Below are 27,843 nucleotides of genomic sequence, written 5' to 3'. Positions count from 1 at the left end.
ACTACATCTGTCAAAATGCTGATAATAGGCTGATAATTCCAAATTAGATAGAAAGTCAACACAACCATGATTACCTCAAGAAAAACTTCATTTACAGGTATGAGCATGTTTTAGAGTTATTCCTGTCTAATTGCAAGTTTTTTTTTTGTCTTAAAAAAACAAGATAGCATTGTTTTCTTTTAAAACCCAGATCCCTACTTACAGTACATCAGTTTCACAATGAAATGTAGGTTTTTTATTGGGTTTCATAGAACAGAGGTCTACAGATACAAATGACACTGGCAATGCCATGTGCCACTCAAATCTTGTAACCAGAAATTACAATGTTAAATATGTTCACACATCAGTTTTAGGTAATAAAAGGTTGTCTTCAGTGATGTACATGTGAGACATAATAAAAATATCTTAGAATAAATGATTTTACTTAAATAGAATAAGCTAAAGTATATCTAAATATTTTTAGAGTAGGAAAGAGTAGGAAAGGGTTAGAACACCTGTCAGGTATTGATTGCAGTTGGTGTCCCCAATGGGAAGATTTTCCTTGTTTGCCTTATGACTATGGTCAATACAGAAATTGAGGGAAAATCCGGAACTGTCAAAGTTGAAACTTCTCCTCATGCTTGTGTTTGATGAAGAAAGCAACCTGACAGGGGTCCTAGCCCCTACCACTGTATCATGATTTGTTTTATTTTAGTTGTAGTTTTACTTTAAACTATCCAGATGTTTCTCAAGGATTTTGTTGGTGAGATTGCTCTTCTTTGCTGCAATAGCTATGTGGGAATCCAAATATGTGTGTTAGATTGTTACATTAGAATAGTTACTGATATGTCATGAAGAAGGCATCAGAAGAAATGGTGACATCTGGGATCACCCAACTGTCTTGGGAATACGAATTTACACTGAAAGAAACCAGAAAACAGCCAGGAACGATAACGGGATCTCCCCAGGGCCAGTGCAAAGATTTTTGTCTACTTAGGCAAAGGTGCAAGATGAGGTGGTACTGAGTAAATCGATATCCAAGTCAAACCCTAAAATTTGCATGTTCGTGCAACGTTTTAAAAACCCCTAGAGTTTAGCGTTAGTGCTAAACTTATTCTTCTCTCTCTGGTGTGCATGCTGATATACAACATGTAGGACAATCGTTATTTTCATACTGTATGTAGGTGCCCCAAAGCACAGATTTTTTTTGTCGGTGTGGGTGCGCAGGGAGGAGGGGGGGGGCTAAAAAAAATTTAAATAAAAAAAAATTATGTATGTCTCCTTATATACTTAAAACATTTTTGGTTGATTATTTATTTGTACATAACTTGTATTGCTATCACATGGGGGAACCAATAGCTCCCTATGTGATAGCATATAGGTTCCCTTTATGGAGTCACCCAGGGTCTATTTAACCCTGGATGTCCCCTCTCTAATGCACTGCATCTGATAGAACACAGACCGTACTCCATCAGCTACTTTCCCCAGTACTGATCCCGGAGAATGACAGCTCCGGTCCAGAAAGTGACGTCATACACGTCACTTCCCAGTCTGTGTACAGGAGGATGGCTGAGCAGACAGAGATCTGCTAATCTCATGCTGCCCTTCCCAGCAACACCTGCCATGACAAAACCGTACCCACAGGTGGGACAGCGGAGCCTGATGAACATGGCAGGGGGGTCACGCGGGTGAAAAAGGCGGCACATCACAGCGGTGGAGGAAGTAATAGGTGGCTTCACAGCTGCTTGCATCACTTCCAAATGAAAGTGGACAGTCAGCTTTACTAAAGTACACACACTCCTGGGAGAGTGTAAAAAAACATGTCTGCAGCACTGTAAAAATTTGAATCCCCAGCACATGGCTGGGGATCCAGATTTTACCGCCGCCCCTTACACCCTAAGGCGGCTGGCTGCTTAAGCTGCCTTATGGTAGCCCTGGCCCTCCCCCATGGAATTCCCAAATGTTATGAGAGGTAGAGAGTATCCAGGCCTACCCGATTTCATTCTGTAACCAAAATATTACCTTTGTACGGACTGCTCTTTCTGATTGTGTAACAATAACAATACTTGTACAGAAATACTAGTAAATATCATACATTATTTACCTTCACTTTGCAGCTTCTTGTTCTGTGTTGTCATATATCATAAAGGAGACTTACAAGTAGCAGTTGGCATTATTCTGCCATGGCAATACAGGTCAGCAAGGCATCTGTGTAATGGAAAATATTTCCCCCCAAATTACCACATTATTTTATATTATAATTTGATAAAATATTTAATGATATAGATCCTTCCATAGAAAATGGTTGATGGTTCTGTATTTTAAAGTAGTTTTCTACTTTCAAAAAGGTATTTGGGAATTATCCATGGTGAGTTTTCAACCAAGAAGCTTTGTCTTTCTCTAATCCAATAGGGAGGGAACAGGGGCCACAGCAGTTGCATCTGCTAATGGGTTCCTGCTTGAGAGGAGCCTTCCCTATACAACCCTCACACTAATATTTACTGTATAATACAGTGAAACAAACACAAAAAGCTTACATCAAAGTACAGATTATAGATTGAAAATGACTGTGGTTCAGTACTATGAATATATTAATAATGATAGTTTTGGTTTGTGTTTGCTATAGGAAAGTTGTTCTTTGCACTTCTAGTCTCTAATTTGGTTTTGGTGAGAAAGCTGGTCTTGACCAACCCAATCTGCACCCCGGGAAGCCTCCAATGCCAAGTCCTACTCAGTGATCTTTTTGACAGGGCAATCAAAATCTCACATTATATCCATTTACTCTCCACTGAAATCTTTGAAGACTTTGTAAGTATTTAGAAGATGTAAAAGTTGTAAATGTTTATATACTATGGTTCTTTAAACCTCAAGAATACTAATATTGTATTAACATGGCACAAGTATTAGCTATAGTTTACATAGTAAATGCATGCTTAGTAATCTTTAAGTGTAACATATGCAAGAACTCCCTTTGATAATACCTTCATCTACTTTTCTCATCAGAAGGATGGCAACATCTTTATTTAGGCATTAACTAGGGTCAGTACCTACTTCATGGACTGAGATTCTGACTCAGAGCTGTGTCCTATACTGTATACCTCTTAGTACTTGGGACGTCCACAAATGTCTGACACAGATCAGCACTTGCTGTAGCCTTTCAATTTGTGACTTGCTACAGTTTAAGGGCCCCTTCACACATGTGTTGTGGTAAACTACATTGGTCAATAGCTCCATGAATATTGCAGTGCCATTGATTGTATTGCACATACCATGCGTTATCAGGCTGTGGTGCATCAAAAAAGATGGCACATGTCCAATAATTTGACCATTGAGGTATGTTGCAATGCCCATAGAATTGTGATTAGGCCCTCAGCAGTGGTGTATCGTGGGTTGTAAGCGCCCAGGCAAGGCAAGTAATTTGCGCCCCCCAACCCGTGGACTTTTAGATACCCCTGATCACACCCCCAGATACCCCCCTACTCTTATCACACCTTCTAGATACCCCCACCCTGATCATACCCCTAGATATCCCCACCCTGATCATTCCCCCTAGATATCCCCACCCTGAGATACCCCCACCCTGACCACACCCTGAGATACCCCCAACCCCCAACTTTGATCACACACCACCAGATACTCTCCAAATTTCTCCACTCTGATCATACCCCAAGGTCCCCCCCCCCATTTCTCCACTCTGATCACACCCCAAGATTTCTTCCACTCTGATCACATCCACAGATTCCCTCCACTCTGATCACACCCCCCAGACCCCTCCACTCTAATCACACCCCCAGATTCCCCCTCATCCTTCCACTGTAATCGTACCTCCAAATCCCCCCTATCCCTCCACCCTGATCACACCCCCGGATACTCCCCCAGGTTCCTCCACTCTGATCACACCCCAAGATTCCCTCTTCCGCGATTCCTCTACTCTAATCACACCCCAAGATTTCCTCCACTCAGATCCCCCACAAGATCCCTCCACTCTGATCACACCCCCAGATCCCCCCTCATCCCTCCACTGTGTTCGTACCTCCAGATCCCCCCCATCCCTCCACTGTGATCACACCTCCAGATACCCCACCCCCACCAGATCCCTCCACTCTGATCACATCACCAGATCCCCACCAGTATCCTCCACTGTGATCGCACCTTCAGATCCCCCCATCCCTCCCAATCTGATCACACCTCCAGATACAGCAGCAGATCCTTCCACTCTGATCACACACTCCCCCCCCATATACCCCCTTCCCCATCACACACACAATCCCCCCACAACTCACCAGTCCTGCAGCACCAGGGACAGGAGAGTTGACTTTGTCCCGCCCAGACAGGAGAATATTTCCAGAAGGGTTTCTAGTGGCTTTGGCCTCCTCCACCCTGACGTCCCCCTCCGCTGGCACCCTCGGCCTGACCCCCCTTGCACAGAGTGGCGCTCACTGCCTGCACACACTCGGGATCTGCCCACCGCTTCGCCCTCCTCTGCATGCTTGGACCTGTTCTCCCTGCTTTCTCAGTGACAGCAACTAAACAGCAGTTAAACTAAAATTTCCACTCTCTCCTACTGGGAATTAAATGTTGTGCCCGGGACTCCCCTTCATGCTACACTACTGTCCCTCAGTGTTGCAGAATGATCAATGGTTGGAGAGGAGAATCAAAAAATGCTTCTCAGCTTAGGTAGTGTCAGTTAACAGAAGCTAAATGACTGTTGTTTTTGATAAAACATACAGTCTTTTAGAAAGCATTATACTGTTTCCTGTATATTGTGACACATCAGAAATGTGTTCAACCAGACTTGTAAAGTTAATGAAAGGTCTGCTTTAAAATAATTAATATGGAGGAATATTAAATATGCTTTGGTATCCCCTGCTTGGAGCCATCAAGTCTTGGCTGACTAATATAGCAGCACAATTACCTTGACACACCATGACTTTACTGTCATCACATGCCACATACTTAACTTAATAAGGCACTGCTGCTGAGCTGGGGTTCCTAACATCATTGTCAATTTTAAATATAACATTTTGATTAGCGATTTGAAGAACATAATTTCTTACACAAGAAAGACATATAGCCAGGAAAATAATCTCAAACTAAGATTAAAGCCTCGTACACACGATAGGTTAACCAGAGGACAACGGTCTGATGGACCGTTTTCATCAGTCCAAACCGATCGTGTTTAGGCCCCATAGGTTATATAACCTTAGGTTAAAAAAAAGACAACTTGCTTTAAAATTGAACCTATGGATTGGTAACCGATAGGTCAAAACCAATCGTTAGTACGCACAACCATCGGTTAAAAATCCATGCATGCTCAGAATCAAGTCGACGCATGCTTGGAAGCATCGAACTTCGGTTTTTTCAGCACGTCGTTGTGTTTTATGTCACCGCGTTCTGACATGATCGGTTATTTAACCTATGGTGTGTAGGCGTGACGGACCATCAGTCAGCTTCATCCTAAGACAACGGTCATTCAGACCGTTATCCTCTGGTTAACCTATCGTGTGTACGAGGCCTTAGAGGGACACATCTTCCAAACCAGCAGCCTTATAGTTTCTCCCATCAGCTGAGGGTTAATAAATCTTTACAGGCTCCTAGCTGTTTGTGTCAGCATCCCCTTCTGATATTGGTCCTCGGCAAAACTCAGCTGGTCCAACAAATTATTCACTTCATTAACATGCAGCAGCTGTGAGCGCTATATAAACTGTATGTAGCCCCAGCTACACATACAGTATACAGTGCAGTGTTCCAGCAGTGGGATAGAAACTTCCCGCCCCGCTCCCGGAACAAAAAATATTCAGACTGAGCACTGCTCAGCCATTCACAGGGAGCTTTGTATTCTACGTTTGTGACGTCACAGCCTCAGCCAATAATAGAAAGCTTTGTTTTCTTTATTAGAATACAAAACGTCCTGTGAATGGTTAAGCAGCACTCTGTCAAACTTGATTTTGTTACGGGAGCAGGACAAAAAGTTCCCATCTTGCTCCCAGAAAGCAGTGCTGTATACTGTATGTAGCTGAGGCTACATATAGTTTATACAGCACTTGCAACTGCTGCATCTGTTAGTGCTGGTTCACACAGGGGCAACCCGACCTACAGAGCGACTTTGCAAGGCGATTTGGAGGCGACTTCAGCACAACTTCAACTTGACTTTGAGCAACTTACAACGCGACTTGAAGTTGCCTCCAGGACAGGCGACTTTGGATGTGGCCAATCACAGAATAATCAGCTGTGGGAGGGAGCGGTTTGCCTGGGTAAACTATTTTCTTTTCCTATAAAATCAAACAATCAATATAGAACCAAAAGTCCAATACAAATTGTAGCAGCGCTCTTTGTTCACATTGCGATGAACAAACTTCTTTATGCGATGAACATCATAAAGGTAGATAATAGATATAAAGAAGAGAGGTGCTCTGAGTAGTATAATCTGTAGATGACAGCGGTGAAATGAATCCTCTTCACAATCCACCAACCACCAGTGTACCACCACGTGCAAACAGGGAACCCCTCTTGGGTATGCACTTACCACAAAGATAAGTAAAATAAGCCTTCAAAGAAATAGCCCATAGACTTCACTCCTTATTTGAATCTCCTCACGCTGTATAGGAATGGGATCCACTTTGGCTCATGTAAGTAATGATAGAATAAACCACATAGCGTAATACTGTTTAAATAGTTTAAAACTTTTATTTCTTCCCACACAAGTGTCCCCTTCTCAATATATACATACATAATATCGATAAAAAACAGCAGAAATGCGGGTGCAAGGATGCTCAACAGAGTAGTAGTTACCGGTACCGCCAGCTGTGGACGCCAAACACTTCCGGGGATGCCTCTGTGAGACGCAAACCGTCACTTTCTGTTAGAGCCGTGGTTTTATATGCTATTCTAATTTAAGTGGCTGCTTTCCTTTACATGTGATTTTGAGGTGGTTACCCATTACACACTTATTTGTTCTATTACCTTTACTTTAACCCCCTAAGTGCTGAGCTGTGTTGAGAGAAGAGGGCAGTCTTAACAGTTGATATACATATTTTCTTTTCCTGTAAAGTTGCTTCAGTTAAGATGGAGATCCGACTTGGAGGCAACTTCCACTGAAATCTATGGGTACAAGTTGCCTAGAAGTCACCTTGAAGTAGTAAGAACCTTTTCTGAAGTCGGAGCAACTTTAGTAGTGTAAATTAAGACAGCTCTCATTCACTTCAATGAAATGTCTTATGTCCAGTGACTTGGGGCATCTTGAGGTCTGGCAAGTCGAATCCCAAGTCGCTGTAGTGTGAACCGGCAACGGCAGATCAGTTTTAAACCCCAACAGCCTATGCTTGTGAGAGCTCCTAGCAGGAAGAGCTAAAACCCCCATTGGACTATTTTTTGCTGTCTGAGTCCCGTTGGGGAGCGTCACCTTCACTTCCTGTCCTGGAGATGCAACAGGAAATCTACTAAAGTAAGGAAAATCCTCATCCTAAACAAATGTCAACTTAAACTGTGTCCCCATTGGAATTTACTCCCTTTTCCTGGTGACCACTCCAAAAATGTTACTTTCCTATTACTCTTTGTCCACTAGCAATGGTCAGCAGAACAAAAAAGAGAGATTAAATATACTCAGCAAGGACCTCCTCCAAAACTAAGATAAGAGGTTTTGCCTTTACTTTGTAAACATTCAATAAATATCAGGGGTGGCATATGGGGCTTACTTCTAAACAGGATAGCTACCTGGCTGTTATATTAAAGGGGTTGTAAAGGTAAAAGTTTTTTTACCGTAATGCATCCTATGCATTAAGGTAAAAAAACATCTGACAGCACCGCCCCCCGAGCCCCTGTTTTACTTACCTCACCGTTTGAAAGTCCCGGGCGCGTGCTTGTCATCTTGTTCGGTTCCCAGCCTGGCCGTTGATTGGCTAGGCTGGGTGGATTGATAGCAGCGCAGCCATTGGCTGGCGCTGCTGTCAATCACAGCAGATGACGCTATGGCCGCCGATGTATCACGCGCGCTCGAAAAAGCTTTCCACCATGCAAGGGAGCTTGCATAAACGTGGAAAGCTTTTGTGAGGAGGAGCCGAGACAGCTGTCGAGGGACCCCAAAAGACAGGCTTCAAGGCCACTCTGTGCAAAACGAGCTGCACAGTGGAGGTAAGTATAACATATTTGTTATTATTTTAGTGTCCCTTTAATTCTCAGGTTTCAACACTTTTTGAGTTACTGAACTGAAACAGGGTTGCAGACAACGGCGGATCCAGGGGGGGGCAACAGGGCAATTGCTCCCCCCCGAGGCAATCATGTCACATTGGCTTTTAAACTGCTTTGCGGTGCCTGCAGCTCCCGCTGCCGAGTCTCTCACTCTCTCTCCCTCTCTCATCACCAGGGCTGGTAAGCTGCCTGTCCTGAGGCTGCTTTGAGCTGTAGCTGACTGCAGCACTCCCCTCTCTCCTGCGTGTATGACACCGGGCATCTCTGGCTGTGTGTGAGAGCTGGATCTGTGTTCGGCTGTGCTGCCTGTGCTAGACCTGCTCGTGTGATAGTAGATGGAGATGGAACACTGATTGAATCAGTGTTTCGTCTATCACACAAGCCCGTCTAGGGGGGGACTTTGCTAGAGCCGAACACAGACCTACAGCTCCTGTTTGTTCCATGACACACGTCAGGAGAGGAGATACCTGCTGTGTGTGATCGAGGCAATGCCATGGTGAGTGCCATGCACAGTGTGGCTGCATTAATAGACAAAAGTGGGGCTGCATTCATAGACAAAAGTGGGACTGCATTCAATTACAAAAGTGGGACTGCATTCAATTACAAAAGTGGGACTGCATTCATAGACACAAGTGGGACTGCATTCATAGACACAAGTGGGGCTGCATTCATAGACCAGGGCCGGCCCTATGATGGGTACCAGGCAGCACTTTTAGGGGGGCAGCATAATGATGCCCGCCAGCCCGTTCCGCCAGCTCCGCTACCCAAATAAAATTGATGTCCTTTTTTTCCCACAAATAGAGCTTTCTTTTGGTGATATTTGATCACCTCTGCGGTTTTTATTTTTTGTGCTATAAATATATATATTTTTTAACTTTTTGCTATAATAAATATCCCGAAAATTTTGAAAAATAAACTATTTTCTTCAGTTTAGGCCAATATGTATTCTTCTACATATTTTTGGTACAAAAAAAAAACACAATTAGCGTACATTGATTAGTTTGCGCAAAAGACATTGTGGCCGCTGGCAATTCACAGGTCCCTTTATACTCCTGGATACATGTATAGAGCCATGGCAGGTCCTTTTATACGCCTATATGCATGTATAGAGCCATGACAGGCCCTCTTTATATTCCTATACATGTATAGAGCCATGACAGGTCCTCTTTATACTCCTTTATACATGTATAGAGCCATGACGGGTCCCCTTTAGTTATCATGATATAAAATAATGAATGTGGGGGCCTTTTGGTTGGCGTGATTTTTTTTCTGGGGGGGGGGGGGGGGGCGGCATTTCATTCTTGGTCCCAGGCAGCACAATGTCTTGGGCCGGCACTGTCATAGACACAAGTGGGGCTGCATTGATATACAAAAGTGGGACTGAATTTATACACAAAGGTGGGGCTGCGTTCATATGCACAGTGAGGCTGCAATGGTGGGCACTGATGAGGCTGCATTGATCTCTTGTACCATGTGTTCAGTCTCTGACCATCCCTTGTACCATGCCTGCAGTCTCTGACCATCTCCTGTACCACGTCTGCAGTCTTTGACCATCCCTTGTACCACGTCTGCAGTCTCTGTCCATCTCCTGTACCATGTCTGCAGTCTCTGACCATCTCTTGTACCATGCCTGCAGTCTCTGACCATCTCTTGTACCATGTCTGCAGTCTCTGACCATCCCTTGTACCATGCCTGCAGTCTCTGACCATCTCTTGTACCACGTCTGCAGTCTCTGATCATCCCTTGTACCACGTCTGCAGTCTCTGACCATCTCCTGTACCACGTCTGCAGTCTCTGACCATCTCTTGTACCATGTCTGCAGTCTCTGACCATCTCTTGTACCATGTCTGCATTCTCTGACCATCTCTTGTACCATGTCTGCATTCTCTGACCATCTCTTGTACCATGTCTGCAGTCTCTGACCATCTCTTGTACCATGTCTGCATTCTCTGACCATCTCTTGTACCATGTCTGCATTCTCTGACCATCTCTTGTACCATGTCTGCAGTCTCTGACCATCTCTTGTACCATGTCTGCAGTCCCTGACAATCGTCTACAAACTATGGGATAGATTTATCGCATTTATATTTAAATATTTTTTACTAGTAATGGCGGCGATCATTGTTTTTTTAGCGGTACCTCAACATTGCAGCGGACACCTAATTTAGTTCTGTAAGCAACACCTTATTTTCTGGCAGTGCCCCTCCCGAGACTAGACTCTGGATCCGCCATTGGTTGCAGATGAGCAAAACTTGAGAAAAGCCTAAGCTCTTTTAGATGGAGAAGTCAGTAATGGCACCCTCCATGGTTCTGTTATGATGGTTTAACATAATATAAGCGGACCAGTGATTCTGTTCATCAATTGTCACCTGTATTATAAAAGATATAAAAGGTATAAAAGAGCAAGTGTTTCTCAACTACACTATAGCTGTATCATTACTATTGCCTTGTTTCCACTGAACGGAACGGTTCGGGTCAGTAAATTTGGAGCGATTGTCGTGAGCGTTTCCACTGCAAATCGGACTGTCAGGGACCATTCAGGGTTTAGAAAAAATGCCTAGCGCGTCCACCAATCAGTGGAATGTATTGTATCTCTGCCCTAATGGAACCGTTCCATTTTCTATGGCCCCACATCTTAAGCAGGACCCAGAATGGTCCGGTACGGTTCGGTTTAATGGCACACTTTCATAATGGAAACACCCAAAATAGCGTACCGTACCAAACCGATGCGCTCAGTGGAAACGAGGCATAGCTGTTACTGTACAGGACCTGATACACAAACTTAGTACACACCTTAGCATACCCTTTACATTGGTCAGCATTTAATAAACTGGCATTTTTCAAAATGGGCCTACAACTTATATCAGCAAACATTTAGATATACTGTAAAGGAAAACTCCACTTTTACCAAAATAATGTATACAACATGTGCTGCAACACTTGCATTGTAATGTAATATTATTATAATCGACTTTTCTACTATTTATACTTCCATCTGCAGCTTGTGGGAGTTTCTAGAACTAGAAATTACAATAATACAGAACTCCTTCACACATTATTTCCTGGCTTTCTTCTTTTACTAGAATTCTTCAAAGGGTTCATTTACAGGAATTTCTGTGAACTAGGTGTTTTTTATTTTGGGCTAGATACTGTTTAGGACCCATCCACACATAACATCTAATTCTGGGCTTCCTAATAAGCAGTGGTGGCCCATCCATTAGGGGCGCAGGGGCACCCCCCCCCCCCAATACCTGCACCCGACCCCTATACTCCATGCAGGGTGCCGGATGCATGGATTTCAACGGTAGTGCAAGTGGATCGCCGTGAGTGGATGGAGGGCCTTCCCAAAATATTGACCGCCTGCTAACCAGATATGCCCAATCCCAGCAACACTAACTCACTTATGAATTGTCTATTGCTACTCCATTTACTGTTCTATGAGACGGGGAGGGTCTATCTCTCTCTTCTCACACATTAGGCTGTACGTGTTTTCATAATGGAGCTGGAAATAACTGGATCAAATTGCACACTCTTTTAAACAAATAGGCAAATTTACACGAAATATGCAATCAGCAGACTGCTGGCTAAATACATATTCATATGCAAATCAGGGGAGGGGCAAACAAGGATGTTGTGCATGTGCCTGATGTCCTCCTTATCAACTGATGAAATCATTGGTTGTTTGAACACTGGCAGCTAGAAGATTGTAATAGTGCACAACAGTGGCGGCTTGTCCATAGAGGGCGCATGGGCACCGCCTCCCCTATAAATGCGTCCAGCCCCCTGATCTACATATCAGTGGCGCCGGACCATGGATTCCAATGTGGCGTGTGTTTTCTTGAAGTGCGTGATTAGAGCCAGAGGCTATAATAGGCTTCAAAAAGGGTGAGCTTCGAACCCACCCAGTGGTACGACCATAGCAAATGAATTTTCGCTATAAACACACTAAAGTTCCTCCCCACTAATAAGGAGACAGGTCTGTGAGACTGGTTTCCTGATTGGCCAAAGCGTCAGGTGATCCTATTGGATGCCTAGCACTTTGGAGGAAGAGGAGACACACAGGAAGCTGAAGGAGTGGACGCCGGAGCTGCCGCAGACACTTGATGCACTCCAGGAGAGGACACCACAACCCCGTCACATGAGCGGGTAAGTGCGTGCCAGAACACCCACGGGAAAAAGCACCCAAAAGAAGCACCCGCCAGCCGCCACTGGTGCACAATCTAAACATGTGTGTCACATACCATTCTGGAGGCTGAGGCAACGAGAGGGATCCCCTTGTGGCTGAGAGCAGAGTACCCCTGGAGTTGGAGACAGAGGGTGCCCAGAGATACACGGGTTGCCTACCGATGAAGCTGTCTGATGGTTTCAGAAGCGGACTCCCTGAAGCAGAGAAGGTGGTTTCAGCCAATGATTCCCTGGAGGTACTGGTGGATCTTAGCAGGTGGATAAGCAGAGACGTCGTCAAAAGCCAGGCCAGGGGTCAAACAAAGGAGTGCAGTCAGAGGTAGAGGAAGGAGGTGTAGTTCTGATCAAGCCGGGGTAGGAAGACAATCTGGAACAGGCAAGGAGCAGGTCCATGAAACAAGACGGGTTCAGAGCCAGGAAAGAAGTCAGAGCAGGTCAGGGTAAGCCGGGTTGGTAACAGGTAATCAAACAGGAGCAAGATGCACAGGAACACAAGATACAGAGCTGATGATAATCCAGTGATTTAGGAGAGCAGTTGGAGTCCTTATATAGGCCAGCAAAACACTGGTAATTGACACGTTTGCGTACGAACATTAGCACGTTCGCGTACGCATGTTAGCGTGCATTCGCCATTACGCGCCTATTGCTAATGCGCCAATTAGCGCAGCCATAACGGGTATTGACATATCTACCAGTTTCTTCCCTGACACCAGTGGCGGTGCGTCCACAGTAGGCACAGGAGCGCCGCCCCCTCTCTCCTGCACCGTCACTCAACAATACATAGATTCATGAATCTATGTATTATCGCCGCTGCCGCCCACTATTCAGGTGGCCGGCCCCCTGTTGAGCGCAGGTCATCTGAATAACAGCGGTGGGTGTGTTTTGGAAGTGTCTATCAGAGCCAGCGGGTCTGATACCGGTCACCTGATAGGCTGAAGCGACATCGAGGGCAGGAGAAGACATCGAGAGATCGTGGAGGGAGGATGGCTGACCCGAAAGAAAGATAAGTGCCAGGCGGGGGGGGGGGGGGGCAATCTAGCGGCATTTTAAGGGGCAAACTGGCAGCATTTTAAGGGGCAATCTGGTGGCATTTTAAGGGGAAAACTGGCAGCATTTTAAGGGGCAAACTGGCAGCATTTTAAGGGGGCAAACTGGCAGCATTTTACGGGCACAGTGGCGACAATTGATGGCACAGTGGCGACAATTAATGGGACAGTGGCGACAATTAATGGCACAGTGGCGACAATTAATGGCACAGTGGCGACAATTGATGGCACAGTGACGACAATTGATGGGCACAGTGGCTGTGTTTGATGGCACAGTGGCTGCATTTGATGTCACAGTGGCTGCATTTGATGGGCACAGTGGCAAACATTTATGGGCACAGTGAGGCTGCAATTGATGTTTTTTTTCCGTTTGTTTGCACCCACCCAAAAATTATGAGCACCAGCCGCCACTGCCTGACACTGTGGCTTTGTGTAACTAAAAGGCAGGCTTGATCCACCTGCTGACTTGTATACAATTTTTGAGCAATTTTTAGGCATTTTGCCAAGGCACAGAACATACGGTACAAACCACTACAAATTTACTTTAAAACTAGGGTTTCTTCAATGTATAAATGGGATAAGAAATATTTGTTTTACTCTATTACAGGACCAACAATATTCTCAGGGAAGGCAGTTACTGGGAAATGTTTTGAACAACTGTCACACTTCCACTCTTAATACCCCAGAAGACAAGGAACAGACATTACAGTTGCAAGTAAGTTGATGCAGTCAAAAATATTTGTACCCACTAGACTACATTATTTTTTAGTCTTTCTTTATCCAATATTCACTTTATTTCCTATAAAATAACACTTGTTTAGATCAGAATCAATACTAGAAAACAATGGGGGATCAACTAAAGACTTTAAAGGCTAACGCTGACCATATATGATGCAATTTTCTTTCCTGCAACCACGGGTTGCAGGAAGGGAAATTCATCGATTTAGTCAGTGTTGATGGGGGTTTCCCTTCTGGGGAGCTATTGTGTTCTCCTGGAGGGGGAAGTCGTCCCTGTCGGGAGAACGCGCAGTGATTTTTGCCTTTTTTTTATTTTTATTAAAAGGTAACTTTATTGTGCATGAAGAGATAATGTACATTTTGCAAGTGCAACATAATAGTCAACACAAAAAAAGGGATTGATCTAACATTTCTCAAGTATCACAACACAAAAAGTGTAAAAATGTCTATTCATTACACATGGATCATAGACTAAGGCCCCTTTCACATTGGGGCGTTTTTCATGCGGTACAGCGCTAAAAATAGCACTGCTATACCGCATGAAAAATCATGCCCTGTAGTGTTCAATGTGAAAGCCCGAAGGCTTTCACATTGAAGCGGTGCGCTAGCAGGAGCGCACCAAAAGTCCTGCTAGCCGCATCTTTACCGCGGTATAGGTATACCGCGGTATTAACCCTTTTTCGGCCACTAGCGGGGGTTAAAACCTCACCGCTAGCGAATATCGAATATCGCGGTAAATACGACGGTATAGCCGCGCTACAAATAGCGCGGCTATAGCGTCACCGCGGCTGCACGCCTCAATGTGAAAGCAGCCTAAGGGACCAAACATGTCACATAAATATTTCTACAGGTGTAAAATAAGAATATTAATTTAACAATCAGAGTAAAAAACGATTAAACAATGCTACTCTTATTCTAGTAGGTGATATCGTGTAATGAGAATTTACACATACATCCCAGACTTTATGAAATTTACAAGGACAGCCTTTGGCTTCATATGTCAGTTTGTACAGCGGGAGTGATAAAGAAACATGAGCCTGGATGAAATGTCAGCACCACATCATTAATGTAACTGCAAGAAACCAAAATATACAAAGGTGTGACTTTATAGGTGCTGAAAAACCTCTTCTCAGAATAAATATCAATGCATATATAAAGATAAAAAAGATTTTTATTACAAAATAGGATATAAATAGACAAAGTAGGGGATGTTATGCCATTAAAAACATGAATTGTCTCCACATATTATGCTCCAACCAAGACACCCCTAAAGATAGAGGTCCTTCACTATGTGTATACCATACATACATATATTTATAGCGTATATCATATTATTGCAAAAATACACATATCAGAATAGGAAGGAATGACTCCAACTGACGCTTTTCGTCTGGGCGGCTTCTTCAAGGGCTCAGGGGAGTGCGTGGTTAGAGTTGAAAATATGTTTATTGGAAATTTTCGACATATCAAACAGATAAAAGACAATAAACATTAGAAGGCACAGTCCGCATACAGTCACAATAATGATTGGAGGGAAGAATCAGCCAAGTGGCTATCGCCTACAGCTAGACTCTCACCAATAAGCATAACAATAGACATGGCAACAACTTTATATAAAATGAACCAATAATAAAGGAAATTATGCGTGACCACTAAGGTCTCTGCTTCTTAGCGGAGCTGCGACTGTAAACTACGGTATTGATACAACAAGAGAAAAATAAAAAATAAAGGGGGGGGAGGGGAAGAAAGAAAAAAAAAAAGAAGAAAAAGGGAAACAAGGAGGAACAGAGGAACAAGAGTGTAGAGAAAGTTGAAATGAGAAAGGAGAAGGAGAGAGAAGGAGGAGAGAGGGAGGAGGTGAATGAGACACAGGTGAGAGGGGATTTGAAGAGGGGAATGCGTGGGCTGCCGACAGGACAATCTAGAGGGAGGGTGAGGGAGGGTGTATCTACGGCGGAAGGTCCCGCATCGGGGCCCCAAACCGTCCCGGGGAATAAAACATTACACTTACGATCATGTTGCGGGAGACAACATGCTCAACAGAGTATCAGACGAAGAGAAGTGGAGCCAGGTGAGCCACAGTTGTTTATATTTCTCGTAGGTATCATTGTCCAGAGCTAACATCTCCTCCATTCTCATAGTGTCATTCATAATTGAGACCCAATGTGACAAGGGGGGAGTGGTGGTCGACTTCCAGTAGGAGGGTATGAGCTGCCTCGCTGATGACATAAAGAAGCGGAGGAGACTCCGCTTATGCGATGCAATGGAGCCAGGCAGAACGGAAAGGAGAGCAATTTTGGGGGAGGGAATCAACGATTCATTATAAGTCTTATTATAACACTCAAATACCTGAGTCCAGAAGGGGCGGATCCTCTCACATTCCCACCAGACGTGTAGATATGACCCCGTAGCTGCAGAGCATCGCCAGCAGGATGCCGGGGTGGACGGAAATATTTTGTGCAACATGGAGGGGACCCTGTACCATCTTGAGAGAATCTTGTAGTTCTTTTCTTGCGAGTAGCAGGAGATCGTGGACTTATGGGTAAAGTGAAACGAAGTCTGCCAGTCTGAACGTGGGATGTCTTCACCCAGGTCTGCGGACCACATCCTAGTGTAAGACGGGAGCTCGGAGTGTGTGAGTGACTGGAGAAGACTATATATGGCTGATAGAAGGTGTCTAGGGGTCTCAGAGAGAGAACACAGATGTTCAAACTCGGTACTAGGACGGTGTATTTGAGAAGAAGAGTGTAGGTGCTTAGTGAGTGTAGAGAGATGTATAGCAGTTAACCAATCGTGCGTCCCCTCTGGTACCACCGGCGCCCCCAGTGTCGGGTGAACAAACGAGCGTGCTTGAGGCCATGCGGTCCTTCTAAAGGGACCCAACAACGGTACCCCAATACCCTGAGGGAAGGATGGATTATCAAACAGTGAGGTCAGTGGAGAGGGGTCCGAGGATAAAAGGGCGCACAACCCCCTGTTATACCAAATCCTGAGGGAAGCTAGTGTAAGTGGGGATGGAGGAGGCATGCGTGTCAAGTCAGACCTATATCCCCACAATAGGGACCGGAGATCAACGTGGGCCAGGTCTTGTTCTATGGCAACAGAGGCCTTTAAAAACGGACGAGGGAACCATTCCAGTACTCGTGCTACATGGGTGGCCTTGTAATACGTTTCAAAGTCAGGGAGACCGGCTCCACCCTGCAACTTCGAGCGGGTGAGCAAGTTGTACTTCACCCTGGGCAACCCACGACTCCACAAGAATCTAATGGCAAGAGAGCGTAGGGAAGTGAAGAAGGATTTGGGGATTACAATTGGAATAGTTTGGAGAAGATATAGAAGTTTGGGAAGAGTGTCCATTTTAAGTGTGTTGATCCGGCCAAACCACGGCAGAGAGGACCCTCCCCATTCCTCTAAGTCCTTTCGGACGCGTGAGAGCAAGGGTACATAATTGAGGGAAAATAGGTTGGCGAGATTAGACGGGATGATGACCCCAAGATACGAAATCCCCCTTGCTTGCCACTGAAAGGAGAAATTGTTTTTTAACATGGTCATGGTGGCAGGGGGAAGGGAAATGTTGAGGGCCTCGGTCTTGGAAACGTTGAGCTTAAAATTGCTGAATGAGCCAAAACGGCGGAATTCCGCGAAGAGGGACGGTAGGGAAAAGAAGGGGTCCTGTACGTATACCAGAAGATCGTCCGCGTAAAGAGAAAGCTTGTGATGGGCGGAAGGTGTGTGGATCCCATGTATCGAAGAGTTTTGTCTAATGGCACAGGCTAAGTGTTCTATTACAATGACAAAAAGGAGGGGGGATAAGGGGCAGCCCTGCCGGGTGCCATTGGAGATGTCGAAAGATTCTGAAGTAGAGCCATTAACCAAGACCGAGGCCGAGGGATGCGAATAGAGGGACATCACCTTAGAGATAAAGGACGAACCTATCCCCAACTGTTCCAGCGAGAGTCGGAGGAATCCCCAATTAACCCGATCGAATGCTTTTTCAGCATCGAATGAGAGGAGGCAGGCCTTCAGGCCCTTGCGCTGGATAAGGGAGATTAAATGGATTGTCTTGGTGGTGTTGTCCCTGGCTTCTCGGCCCGGCACAAACCCCACCTGGTCATTATGGATCACGCCAGGGAGCAGAGGGGACAGACGGTTGGCCAAAACCTTAGCGAACAATTTTAGGTCAACATTAAGAAGGGATATCGGCCGGTAGCTACTGCAAAGGGAGGGGTCTTTGCCCGGCTTGGGCAAAATGGAGATATTAGCGGATAATAATGTCTTAGGTGGGGGGAAAGAATCATCCATGGCATTGAATGTTTTAGCCATCAAAGGGGCCAACAACGGGGCAAAGGTTTTATAAAAGCGGGGGGTATACCCATCTGGGCCGGGACACTTGCCTATTTTCAGGTCCTTGATGGCACCTAGAAATTCAAACGAGCCTAAGGGTTTATCCAGTGCAACTACGTCAGAGGCGGCAATGGTGGGCAACGCAGTCTTGACGATATAGTCCCACATGTCGCCCCCCAAAGGAATGGAGCGTGCGGCCGCTTCGGTGGGCGACAGATTATAAAGGTGAGAGTAATATTCCCAGAAGGCAGAGGATATACCCGTCGTATGGAATGATTTGGTGTGATCAGGGCGTGAAATAAAGGGGATGTTGCATCGCGAAGATCTAGGGTGTAGGACCCGAGCTAGCTGTTTGCCACACTTGTTGGCCAGCGAATAATGAAAATTGCGTGCCCGATCCCGAGCTATGAGCGAGTGTGAATCAAGAAGTTGAAGCAGGTCCCTGCGGGCATTCGAAAGTCGAACAAAAACCGCAGGATCCAAATCCCGTTTGTGGAGGGGCTCGAGCTCCGCTATAGTGGCTAAAAGACGACAGATGTCACCCGATCTCATTTTCTTAAGGCGGGAGCCATGTTGAATGAGAACCCCTCTGACTACACACTTCAAAGCCTCCCATTGAATGACAGGGGAAGTGGTGTCAGAGAGATGATCAGAGACAAAGTGTTGTATGGCGGCAGAAACCTCCGCCACGCACACGGTGTCCCGCAGCAAATTATCATTCAGCCTCCAACTTGTCCCTCTGCGTAGTGATGGGGGGCGTGCAAGGGTCAAGTAAACGGGCGCATGGTCGGACCAGAGCAGTTGACCCATGGATGCCTGAATGGGAGTATCTAACAGAGATTGGGAGATCAGAAAATGGTCTAGTCTGCTGTATGAGTTATGTGCCGCAGAGTAATGGCTGTAGTCCCTTTCCGTGGGGTGCTGGATACGCCAAACATCCACCAAAAGGGAGGAGTGAAAGAGAGCTCTAATGCGTGTAAGTGTAGAGTGTGGTATAGAAGACTTACCCGAGGATGTGTCAGCAGACGGGGACATGACGACATTAAGATCTCCACCAATGATGTAACAGGGACCCCCGAACGAGGACAGTCTGGTGAGAACCGATGAGAGGAACCGAGCCTGACCAGTATTAGGTACGTAGATGTTGGCCACTGTAAAAAGAAAATTGTTTAGTTTTAGTTTGAGAAAAAGGAAACGGCCATTAACATCAACAAGGGTGTCCAGGACCTCTGGGTTGAAGGATTTATGAAACGCTATGGATACACCCTTTGATTTGGCCCTGGAGTTAGTACTATGGAACCATTGTGTGTAATATTTGTTACGCATAGCCGGTACGGCATCAGTACGGAAGTGAGTTTCCTGCAACAATAAAATATTAGAATGTTTTTTGTGGAAATGGTAGAGAATCTGGCTCCGCTTCTCGGGCGTATTAAACCCCCTGCAGTTGAAAGATGCTAACGTTATAGGGCAAACAGAGGCCATAGTACATGTAGGTGAGGGGGAATGGGAGAGGGAGGAAGGGCACATGGAATAGGATTGTTACTTGTCAGCAGCCCACTAGAGCAGAAACACAGCCGGCACAGGACCAGGAAGAGAAGATATAGAGGAAAGGGGGTGAAGGAAGGAATAGAGAAGAGTAGAAAGCGGAGAAAAGAGCAGGGGAGGGTACAAGGTAATAAGATCCAGAAATTAAATAGAGACAAGATCGAAGCATTGTCACCGTCCGCAGCACCCCTATCACAGAGCAGGAAGGATAGAGAATACACAGAGGCGATGGGTGCGGAGGGCGGGGAGTGCGTGGTTAGAAAAACGAGAAAGATGAAAAAAATATAATATACAGCCGATACAAAATAGTCAATTACATGCTTAGAGTTCTTTCAACTGACTTATGATCAGTGTGAAAACAGGTTATCTCGGAAGACCAACCACAGATATGGGGAGTAGATGGATATAACTGATTGGTTGCTACGTTTATCAAAACCGCAAGAAAAAGGTGGGTTGGTCTCGCAGCCCAGGGGGGAGGCTCTCTGACCCATCTGTCCATTTGTCTGGCTGTGTTGGAGGGGAATATATGTGCACCTCTTGGATACACCTGAGATGACCTGTTTTCACACTGACCGTAAGTAAGTTGAAAGCAATTGCACTAATTTTCCCCAGCTTATGTGGTGAAGCTTCACTTTGTAAAGAAGACACCCCCCCCCCCCCCCAAATGGGGACGCTTTACTTCAGCAGGGACAGACAAAAGACTTGAGACTAGGGTGGAGGCTCACCTTCCAGCAGGACAACCACCCTAAACATACAGCCAGAGCTACAATGGAATGGTTTAGATCAAAGCATATTCATGTGTTAGAATGGCCCAGTCAAAGTCCAAACCTAAATCCAATTGAGAATCCAATTGAGAATCTGAAAATTGCTGTTCACAGATGCTTTCCATCCAATCTGACAGAGCTTGAGCTATTCTGTAAAGAAGAATGGGCAAAAATGTCACTCTCTACGTCTGCAAAGCTGGTAGAGACTTCCCTAAAAAGACTTGCAGCTGTAATTGCAGTGAAAGATGGTTCTACAAAGTATTGACTCCAGGGGGCTGAATACAAATGCACCCACACTTTTCACATATTTATTTGTAAACAATTTTGAAAACCATTTATAATTTTCCTTCCGCTTCACAATTATGTGCCACTTTGTGTTGGTCTATCACATAAAATCCCAAAAAATACATTTACGTTTTTGGTTGTAACATGACAAAATGTGGAAAATTTCAAGTGGTATAAATACTTTTTCAAGGCACTGTAAGTAACAGTATTTTCTAGGCATTTGTAAACACACCTTTTTATATGTTTACTAGATTTCTTGCATTTTTACCATAGCACAATGACTTGCTAAGCCTTGTACACCAGTTACTACGATCATGGAACCAACCACTACAGCACTTGACTACAGGGGCTCCAGATCACATGATCAAGAAGTTAAAAGAGGCTGAGGAACATACACAAGTGCTGCAAGGCGGAATAGACAGAATCTCTGGAAGGGTAAGTAGCTGTATAACTATACCGTAATAGGAAAAACTACACTACACAAATAGCAGGCAGAAATTATTGTGATGCACTTTTATGAAGCTAGACATCTCACAAACTTCCATAATGAATGTTCCATACTTTACATAGGTTGAAAAAAAAAAAAGACACACTTCTATCTAATTCAACTATTGCGTTGCAGAATTGTAACTACTATCCTGAATTGTCGTATTCCTTTTTCCACCCAACAGACATAATGTGAAAACTGTTTCATAACCTACTTTTATTGTCATTTCCTAGAGCATCTCCACCGCAGCATACAAATACGTTGACTATAAAACAGAACAGTCTATATTGTTTTCCTTCCAATGACAGGGCCTTGTTCTTTTACTCATCAAAGGATAGTACCAAAAAGCAGCTCTTAATTCCAGAATGTAGAGATTATCTCTTGATGTGAAAGAATACTATATTCTTGGAGACAAAAGTGGGCACCCAATCCTGAAAGACTGGTATCTAAAGTAATTTTGATCTGTAGGGAGATTACGTTTGTCTACCACCAATGCAAATTTGATCTTCTAGAGTAAACTGACTGTTACAGTATCCTAAAGTTGCTCTAAAGCAGTGGTTCTTAACCTTTCTAGTGCCGTGACCCCTTGATAAAATTTCCCAAGTTGTGGGGACCCCAACAGTAAAATAATTTCCGTAGCGTGGGTTGTCAGCACCCAAGACAAGACAAGCAATTTGCGCCCCTAACCCACAGAAATTTAGCCTTCCCTGAGTCCCCTCCATTCGTACAGTATTAAAACCCGATATGGTACATTTTAGGATGTGCCACTCTATCTCTCTATCCTAATTTCTTGTCCCCCCCCCCATCCCACTCTCTAGCTGTCTTTCTTGTTCTTTCTCTAATTGTTTCTCTCCCTTTTTCTTTCCTCCTACCCCTTTTCCTCTCTCTTCCGTGTATTCTCTATTTTTATTCCTTCTTTTACTTTTTGGTGGGGGGGATGGGATGAGTGGCAATGCTGGGGGGAGTTCTGATCTGCCAACTGTCAGCTGCTGGTCTGAGAACTGTAGTGGAGACCGCAAAAAGGGTGGGAGAGCGGTGCAGGCTTCAGGAACAGCCCAGGATTTGGTGACCCCTGGTAAATCATCATTTGACCCCCAAGGGGGTCCCGATCCCTAGGTTGAGAACCACTGCTCTAAAGGCTCTTGGTTTTTACTTTTTTTTTTTTGAAAATTCTGTTTATTAAAGGTTTTTGCAAAAAAAAACAACATTCCTTGGCACACCGCCAAGCTTAACTATCGGCCAACATGACCGGGAACACAAAAACTGTGCCATCGCAGATGGCATATTCAATACCAAACCTTCCCAAATCCTCCTCCCCCCCCCTACTCAGTTCCCATCCCCGCCCAACCTTAAATCAGGACACCTTCAGCATCAATACTCCCCTCTGTGGCATGCCACTAACAGCATCCCCGAAACACCTGGAACAGGAGCTCTACCCCACTTATATACCTAGTTAATCATACATCAGTCGTCTTTCTCTTTACCCAACCGTGTGATCTGATTCATACCAGGCCCTCCACACCTTTTCAAATTTCCTGACACATCCCCGGGATAGGTACGTTGCCTTATAGTAAGGCATCATAGCGTTCACCAAACCCTTCCAAAAAGCAATCTCAGGGGCCCCTGGATTCTTCCATTTGAGCAAAATGGCCTTCTTTCCATAGAACAACAAGATACTCAATAATGTTCTGTGAGCTCTAGACGGCACCACCTCCTCCACCAATCCCAGTAAACCAACACTAATCTCCTGTGGGACCGGTACCCCCAGCACTTCTGCAATACAGGCCGTGACCCCAGTCCAGAACTGTTGGATCTGGGGGCAAGTCCAGAACACATGTTGCGCGTCAGCAGGGGAAAACGTACACCTCCAGCATTCGGCAGGTACCGATGGATAAATCGATGCCAATCTGGCCGGAGTTTAGTATACTCTATGTAAAAATTTAAACTGGATTAGCCTGTCTCTCGCTGCCACTAGATATTTGAATGGACGGTCCCACATTTCATCCCATTCCTCTCCCTGTACACCCGGAACCTCTGCTCCCCATCTCTCTCTGCACTTGAGTAACGCTTTGGGGCTAGCCTTAAAAAGTTCTTTGTAGGTTACTGACAAGGTCTTGGGCAGCTCCTCCGTCATAAGTAAGTCTTCCAACCTAGAGGGGAAAGATTCAACTTTCTGCGATCCAAACTGAGACTGAAATGCATGTCTCAGGCTTAGATAGCGAAAAAACTGAGAGTTCGGAAGGTCGTGTTTGGCTTTCAATTGATCAAATGTTAACAGTTCACCATCCCGAGTAACATCCTTGAGTAGTTTAACCCTCTTAGACGCCCATCCGGGTGCACCATCTAGTTTGTAGAAATGATGGAGTTTAGGGTTCATCCACAACGGTGTTGAGGGGGAAAATCCTGTATAACTCGGAGAGGCCAGCCTCTCTACCTCCTCCCAGGCTTTGATCGTAGCTTTCATGGAATGTGTAAGGGGAAGGTCCCTGCCCGTACCTCTATGAATGGCCAATCGCAGGGACTCGTATGATCTGAGGTGGGCAGCCTCAAGCACTGTGGCTGAATCCCCCGCATGTGAGCTCAGCCATCTGTGAACAAACACCAACTGACCAGCCAAGTAGTACTTGCGCCAGTCAGGAAGCGCCAGTCCCCCCTGACCCCACGGTTCTTGAAGGACTTTCAACCCCACCCTAGGCATTTTTGGAGCCCAGAGAAACGAGCTTGTAAGACTATCCAGTTTCCGAAAGAAGGACTTCGGTATCCATACTGGAGCGTTCCTCAGAAAGTATAGAATAACCGGGAGAATTTTCATTTTCAAGAGGTTAATTCTGCCAATCAATGATAATGGAAGTTTTTGCCAGACCAGTGCTTTTTGTTTAAAGAACGTCAAAAGTGGCAGCAAGTTGAAGGACATGTAGTCCATCACGCTCGCCGTGACCTTCACCCCCAGATACGTTATTTGTTTGACCCATTGAAGAGGCAGGTCGGGATTCGCTTTTGCCCTAGCCCCCTCCTCTAACGGGAGTATGGATGACTTCCCCCAGTTGACTTTCAAGCCAGAAAATGTAGTGAACCTGTCCATAATATCCAAAGCAGTGTTCAATGACTCCACGGGATCCCTCAAAAACAAAAGAAGGTCATCAGCATATAATGCCAAGCCCTCATCTATACTCCCCACCCTGATGGCCTTCACCTCCTCCGACCCTCTCAATGCCACAGCCAGGGGCTCCATCATAAGGGCAAATAAAAAGGGTGATAGGGGGCATCCCTGCCTCATCCCTCTCCCTATCGTGAAAAACTCAGAAGTTGACCCTCCCATGCGAATAGCCGTCCTAGGCTTACTGTATAGCAATTTTATCCACTGCCTAAACCCCTGACCAAAGCCCATTGTCTCGAGGACTGTGTGCATGATATGCCATTCCACCGAGTCAAAGGCCTTTTCTATATCTATGGAAACTATTATTCTACAGGACGCGTCTAAATTGGGAAGCTGTAAATGCGTAAAAAGTCTTCTCAGGTTTGTGTCAGTGGACTTACCCGGCATGAAGCCCGTCTGATCCACATCCACTAGTGACGATATGACCAGAGCAAGTCTCTTTGCTAATATCTTTGTCAGAATTTTGAGATCCATATTAAGAAGGGCAATAGGTCTATACGACGAACATTCCAGCAGGTCTTTACCCGGCTTAGGTAATAGGATAATATATGCCTCGAGCATCGACGCCGGAAGTATCTTATGCTCTAAGCAGCAGGCAAACAAAGTCACAAGCCTGGGAGCTAATTGTTCCGCATACAACTTGTAGAAGTCCGCCGGGAATCCATCCAGACCCGGTGCTTTATTAGGTGGAAAATCAAAAATTGCCGCCTCTACAGTAAGTTTGGGGAGAGTCAGGCCCCCTAGTAAATCTCTCAGCTCCTCATGGTCATACGACGGGATAGGAGCATAGAGGGTAGAAAAATATGTTTTAAACTCATTCAACACTGCAGACGGGTCCCTGACCATGTCGCCCGCCGACCCCTTTATTACTGAGATATATTCAATATGGTTGTGGTCAGCTACCAACCTGGCCAGCAGTTTACCATTTTTATCCCCTTCCGAGAATAACAAATTTGCCCTGTGTTTAGCTTCAGTATGTGCAAGGTCATTGTAATGTAGGGAAAGTCTGCGTCTAGCTTCCAGTAGGGCAGTATATGTGTCATCAGTCTTGTCAGTGGCATGAACAGACGCACATTCACGCTCCTTTTCCTGCAACCCCAGAACTTCAGCATTTTGGTCTACTCTCACTCTCTTAATAGCCGTAATAGCTTCTCCCCGAATTACCGCCTTAAAGGCGTCCCAGACCACTGGCGGGTCTGCCGAGTCTACGTTCAGGTCCCAGTAATTACCAACCGACTCAAGCAGGTGCACAGAGACCTGCTCTTCTTGGTTTTTACCTTCATGCATTCTATGCATAAAGATAAAAAACCCCTGTGCAGAAGTCCCCCAGCCCCTCCTAATACCTGAGCCCCATCAAGATCCAGTACGACAGCCTCGTCTCTCCGTGGCACTGGGCAGGAGAAAGGGGCCAGGAGAGGAACCCGAGAAGAGGAGGATCGGGGCTGCTCTGTGCAAAACCACTGTAGAGAGCAGGTAAGTATGACATGTTTGTTATTAGAAAAAAAAGCCTTCAATATCACTTTAAGACGCCTATCTGGAAATGTCTCAGCTTCTAGTAAGCCCACTTTACCACTGTAATATAAAGACAGCTTCAAACAGTAAAATACTGGTAAGCAGAGAGGTGGGAACTGTGTATGTCTTGTTTTCTTGCAGAGTTGGTAAGGCTTGTTTGACCTGAGACTTCTCTTGTGGAAATTCTAATGTATTCTTGAGAATAACCCACCCAATTAAAAACCTTGAGTTAGTCAGGATTGCTTTTTTCCCCAATTGATTGACCATCCAATTTATTGTAAGCGGTCTGGCAGAATTTCTGCATTTGAGCGTGTCTTTAAAAGTTACTGTGACCCCAACAGGTGTGATTTGGTACGAATTAGGAATTTACTCACAAGTTGGAGGTTGTTGGTAGAATTTTGATCGTTGAGGAAAGGTTTCTTCAACTTTTTCACTCATTAGTATGTTTTTTAATTTTGTATGTACTAGCAAGCTCCTCTTGAGAAACAAGATGATAGGAGACTTCCTATCCAGTTTTTGCTAGGATGAAGGAATGACTGGTTCTGTTCGATATCACCATGTGAAAAAAAAATTATGCATAGCCTCCCAGACCACTGACATGATTTCATAACTATCAAATACTCCATCTCTAGTAATTTTGTAAAAATAACATTTTGAAACCATTTCATGTGGAAGTCTGACTTGTCCACATGCCTGTTTGTAGTAGCATCTTGAGTCAGAATAACCTTTGTAATGAGAATGTGAGTAATGATCTTGAAAAGGGAATGTCATTAACTGAAAGCTGAAGTATAAAGCAATTTAGAGTTCCACAAGGTTAAAGAACAACCATTTCTTCCATTGCAGATGCTGACTGATCTGGATGACTTTTACCCACCATGGTTTGGCCCCATTGATGCTGCAGTGCCACAGAGAGAGTCTCAGATGTTTGCTATCTATCATTTGCTGCACTGTTTCCGTAGAGACTCTCACAAGATTGACAACTATCTGAAAATCCTGAGATGTCGCATGATACATGCCAACAGCTGCTAGGGAAAGTACTATGCCTCTTATAGCTGAACCCCGGGATGTAACACAAAAATAACCTTGCAGTGGGACCTTCTTGCACTGCAAATGTGAAATGTATTATTTCTAGGAGGTAGTGGAAGATGATCTATTATGTACCATATTCCCCATTCCAGCAGGCCCCAGCACTATCCTCTCCCTGAAGCTCCCTGTGGAAGCCTGCTGGAGGGCAGAATAAAGTAAGTACTTCACCTTTTTCCAGCACCCCTAGACATGAGGAACAGTGTGGAGGTGGGGGGGAATTACCACAGCAAGGGTTATTTTATTTCCTCTTGGAGTTACTACAAACATAACATATTGTTGGGAAGACACAAGCTTATACATTGGTATAACCAGCCAGTTCCACAGTAGTTACATGCTCACCATGTACAAGATAATATTCCATGTAAAATAAAGAAACATATTATAAACATGTACCAGAGTCTATGTTTTTTTGTTGCTACAACATAGTAGGGGTGCAACGGATCAGAAAACTCACGGATTCGGATCGATCCTCGGATCGGATCATTTTTCGGATCAGCAAAAAATACTAATCTTGTTACACCCAATAGA

At 45.0% G+C, this 27,843-nt stretch overlaps 1 protein-coding gene across 1 annotated transcript; it reads left to right on the top strand.

The window, feature by feature from the left end:
- LOC120916582 (prolactin-like) lies at positions 1-27,707 on the top strand. The gene is made up of 5 exons (XM_040327636.1): positions 1-97; positions 2,606-2,787; positions 14,005-14,112; positions 21,347-21,508; positions 27,073-27,707. The coding sequence occupies exons 1-5, from the start codon at positions 67-69 to the stop codon at positions 27,256-27,258; spliced, it is 669 nt and encodes a 222-aa protein (XP_040183570.1). The 5' UTR covers positions 1-66; the 3' UTR covers positions 27,259-27,707.
- The last annotated feature ends 136 nt before the right edge of the window (positions 27,708-27,843 follow it).

This window comes from Rana temporaria, chromosome 10, assembly GCF_905171775.1.
Source record: "Rana temporaria chromosome 10, aRanTem1.1, whole genome shotgun sequence".
NCBI classification, from domain to species: Eukaryota; Metazoa; Chordata; class Amphibia; order Anura; family Ranidae; genus Rana; species Rana temporaria.
Note: the sequence above shows the minus strand (reverse complement) of the source record. Positions and strands in the feature narration are given on the sequence as shown.

Bases quoted from the DNA above. Each gene is read 5' to 3' on its own strand.
- LOC120916582 (XM_040327636.1), top strand. From the start codon at position 67: ATGATTACCTCAAGAAAAACTTCATTTACAG. The intron at 98-2,605 runs GTATGAGCATGT...TGTTTGCTATAG, and splicing joins AAGAAAAACTTCATTTACAG to GAAAGTTGTTCTTTGCACTT. The intron at 14,113-21,346 runs GTAAGTTGATGC...TTTTTACCATAG, and splicing joins AACAGACATTACAGTTGCAA to CACAATGACTTGCTAAGCCT.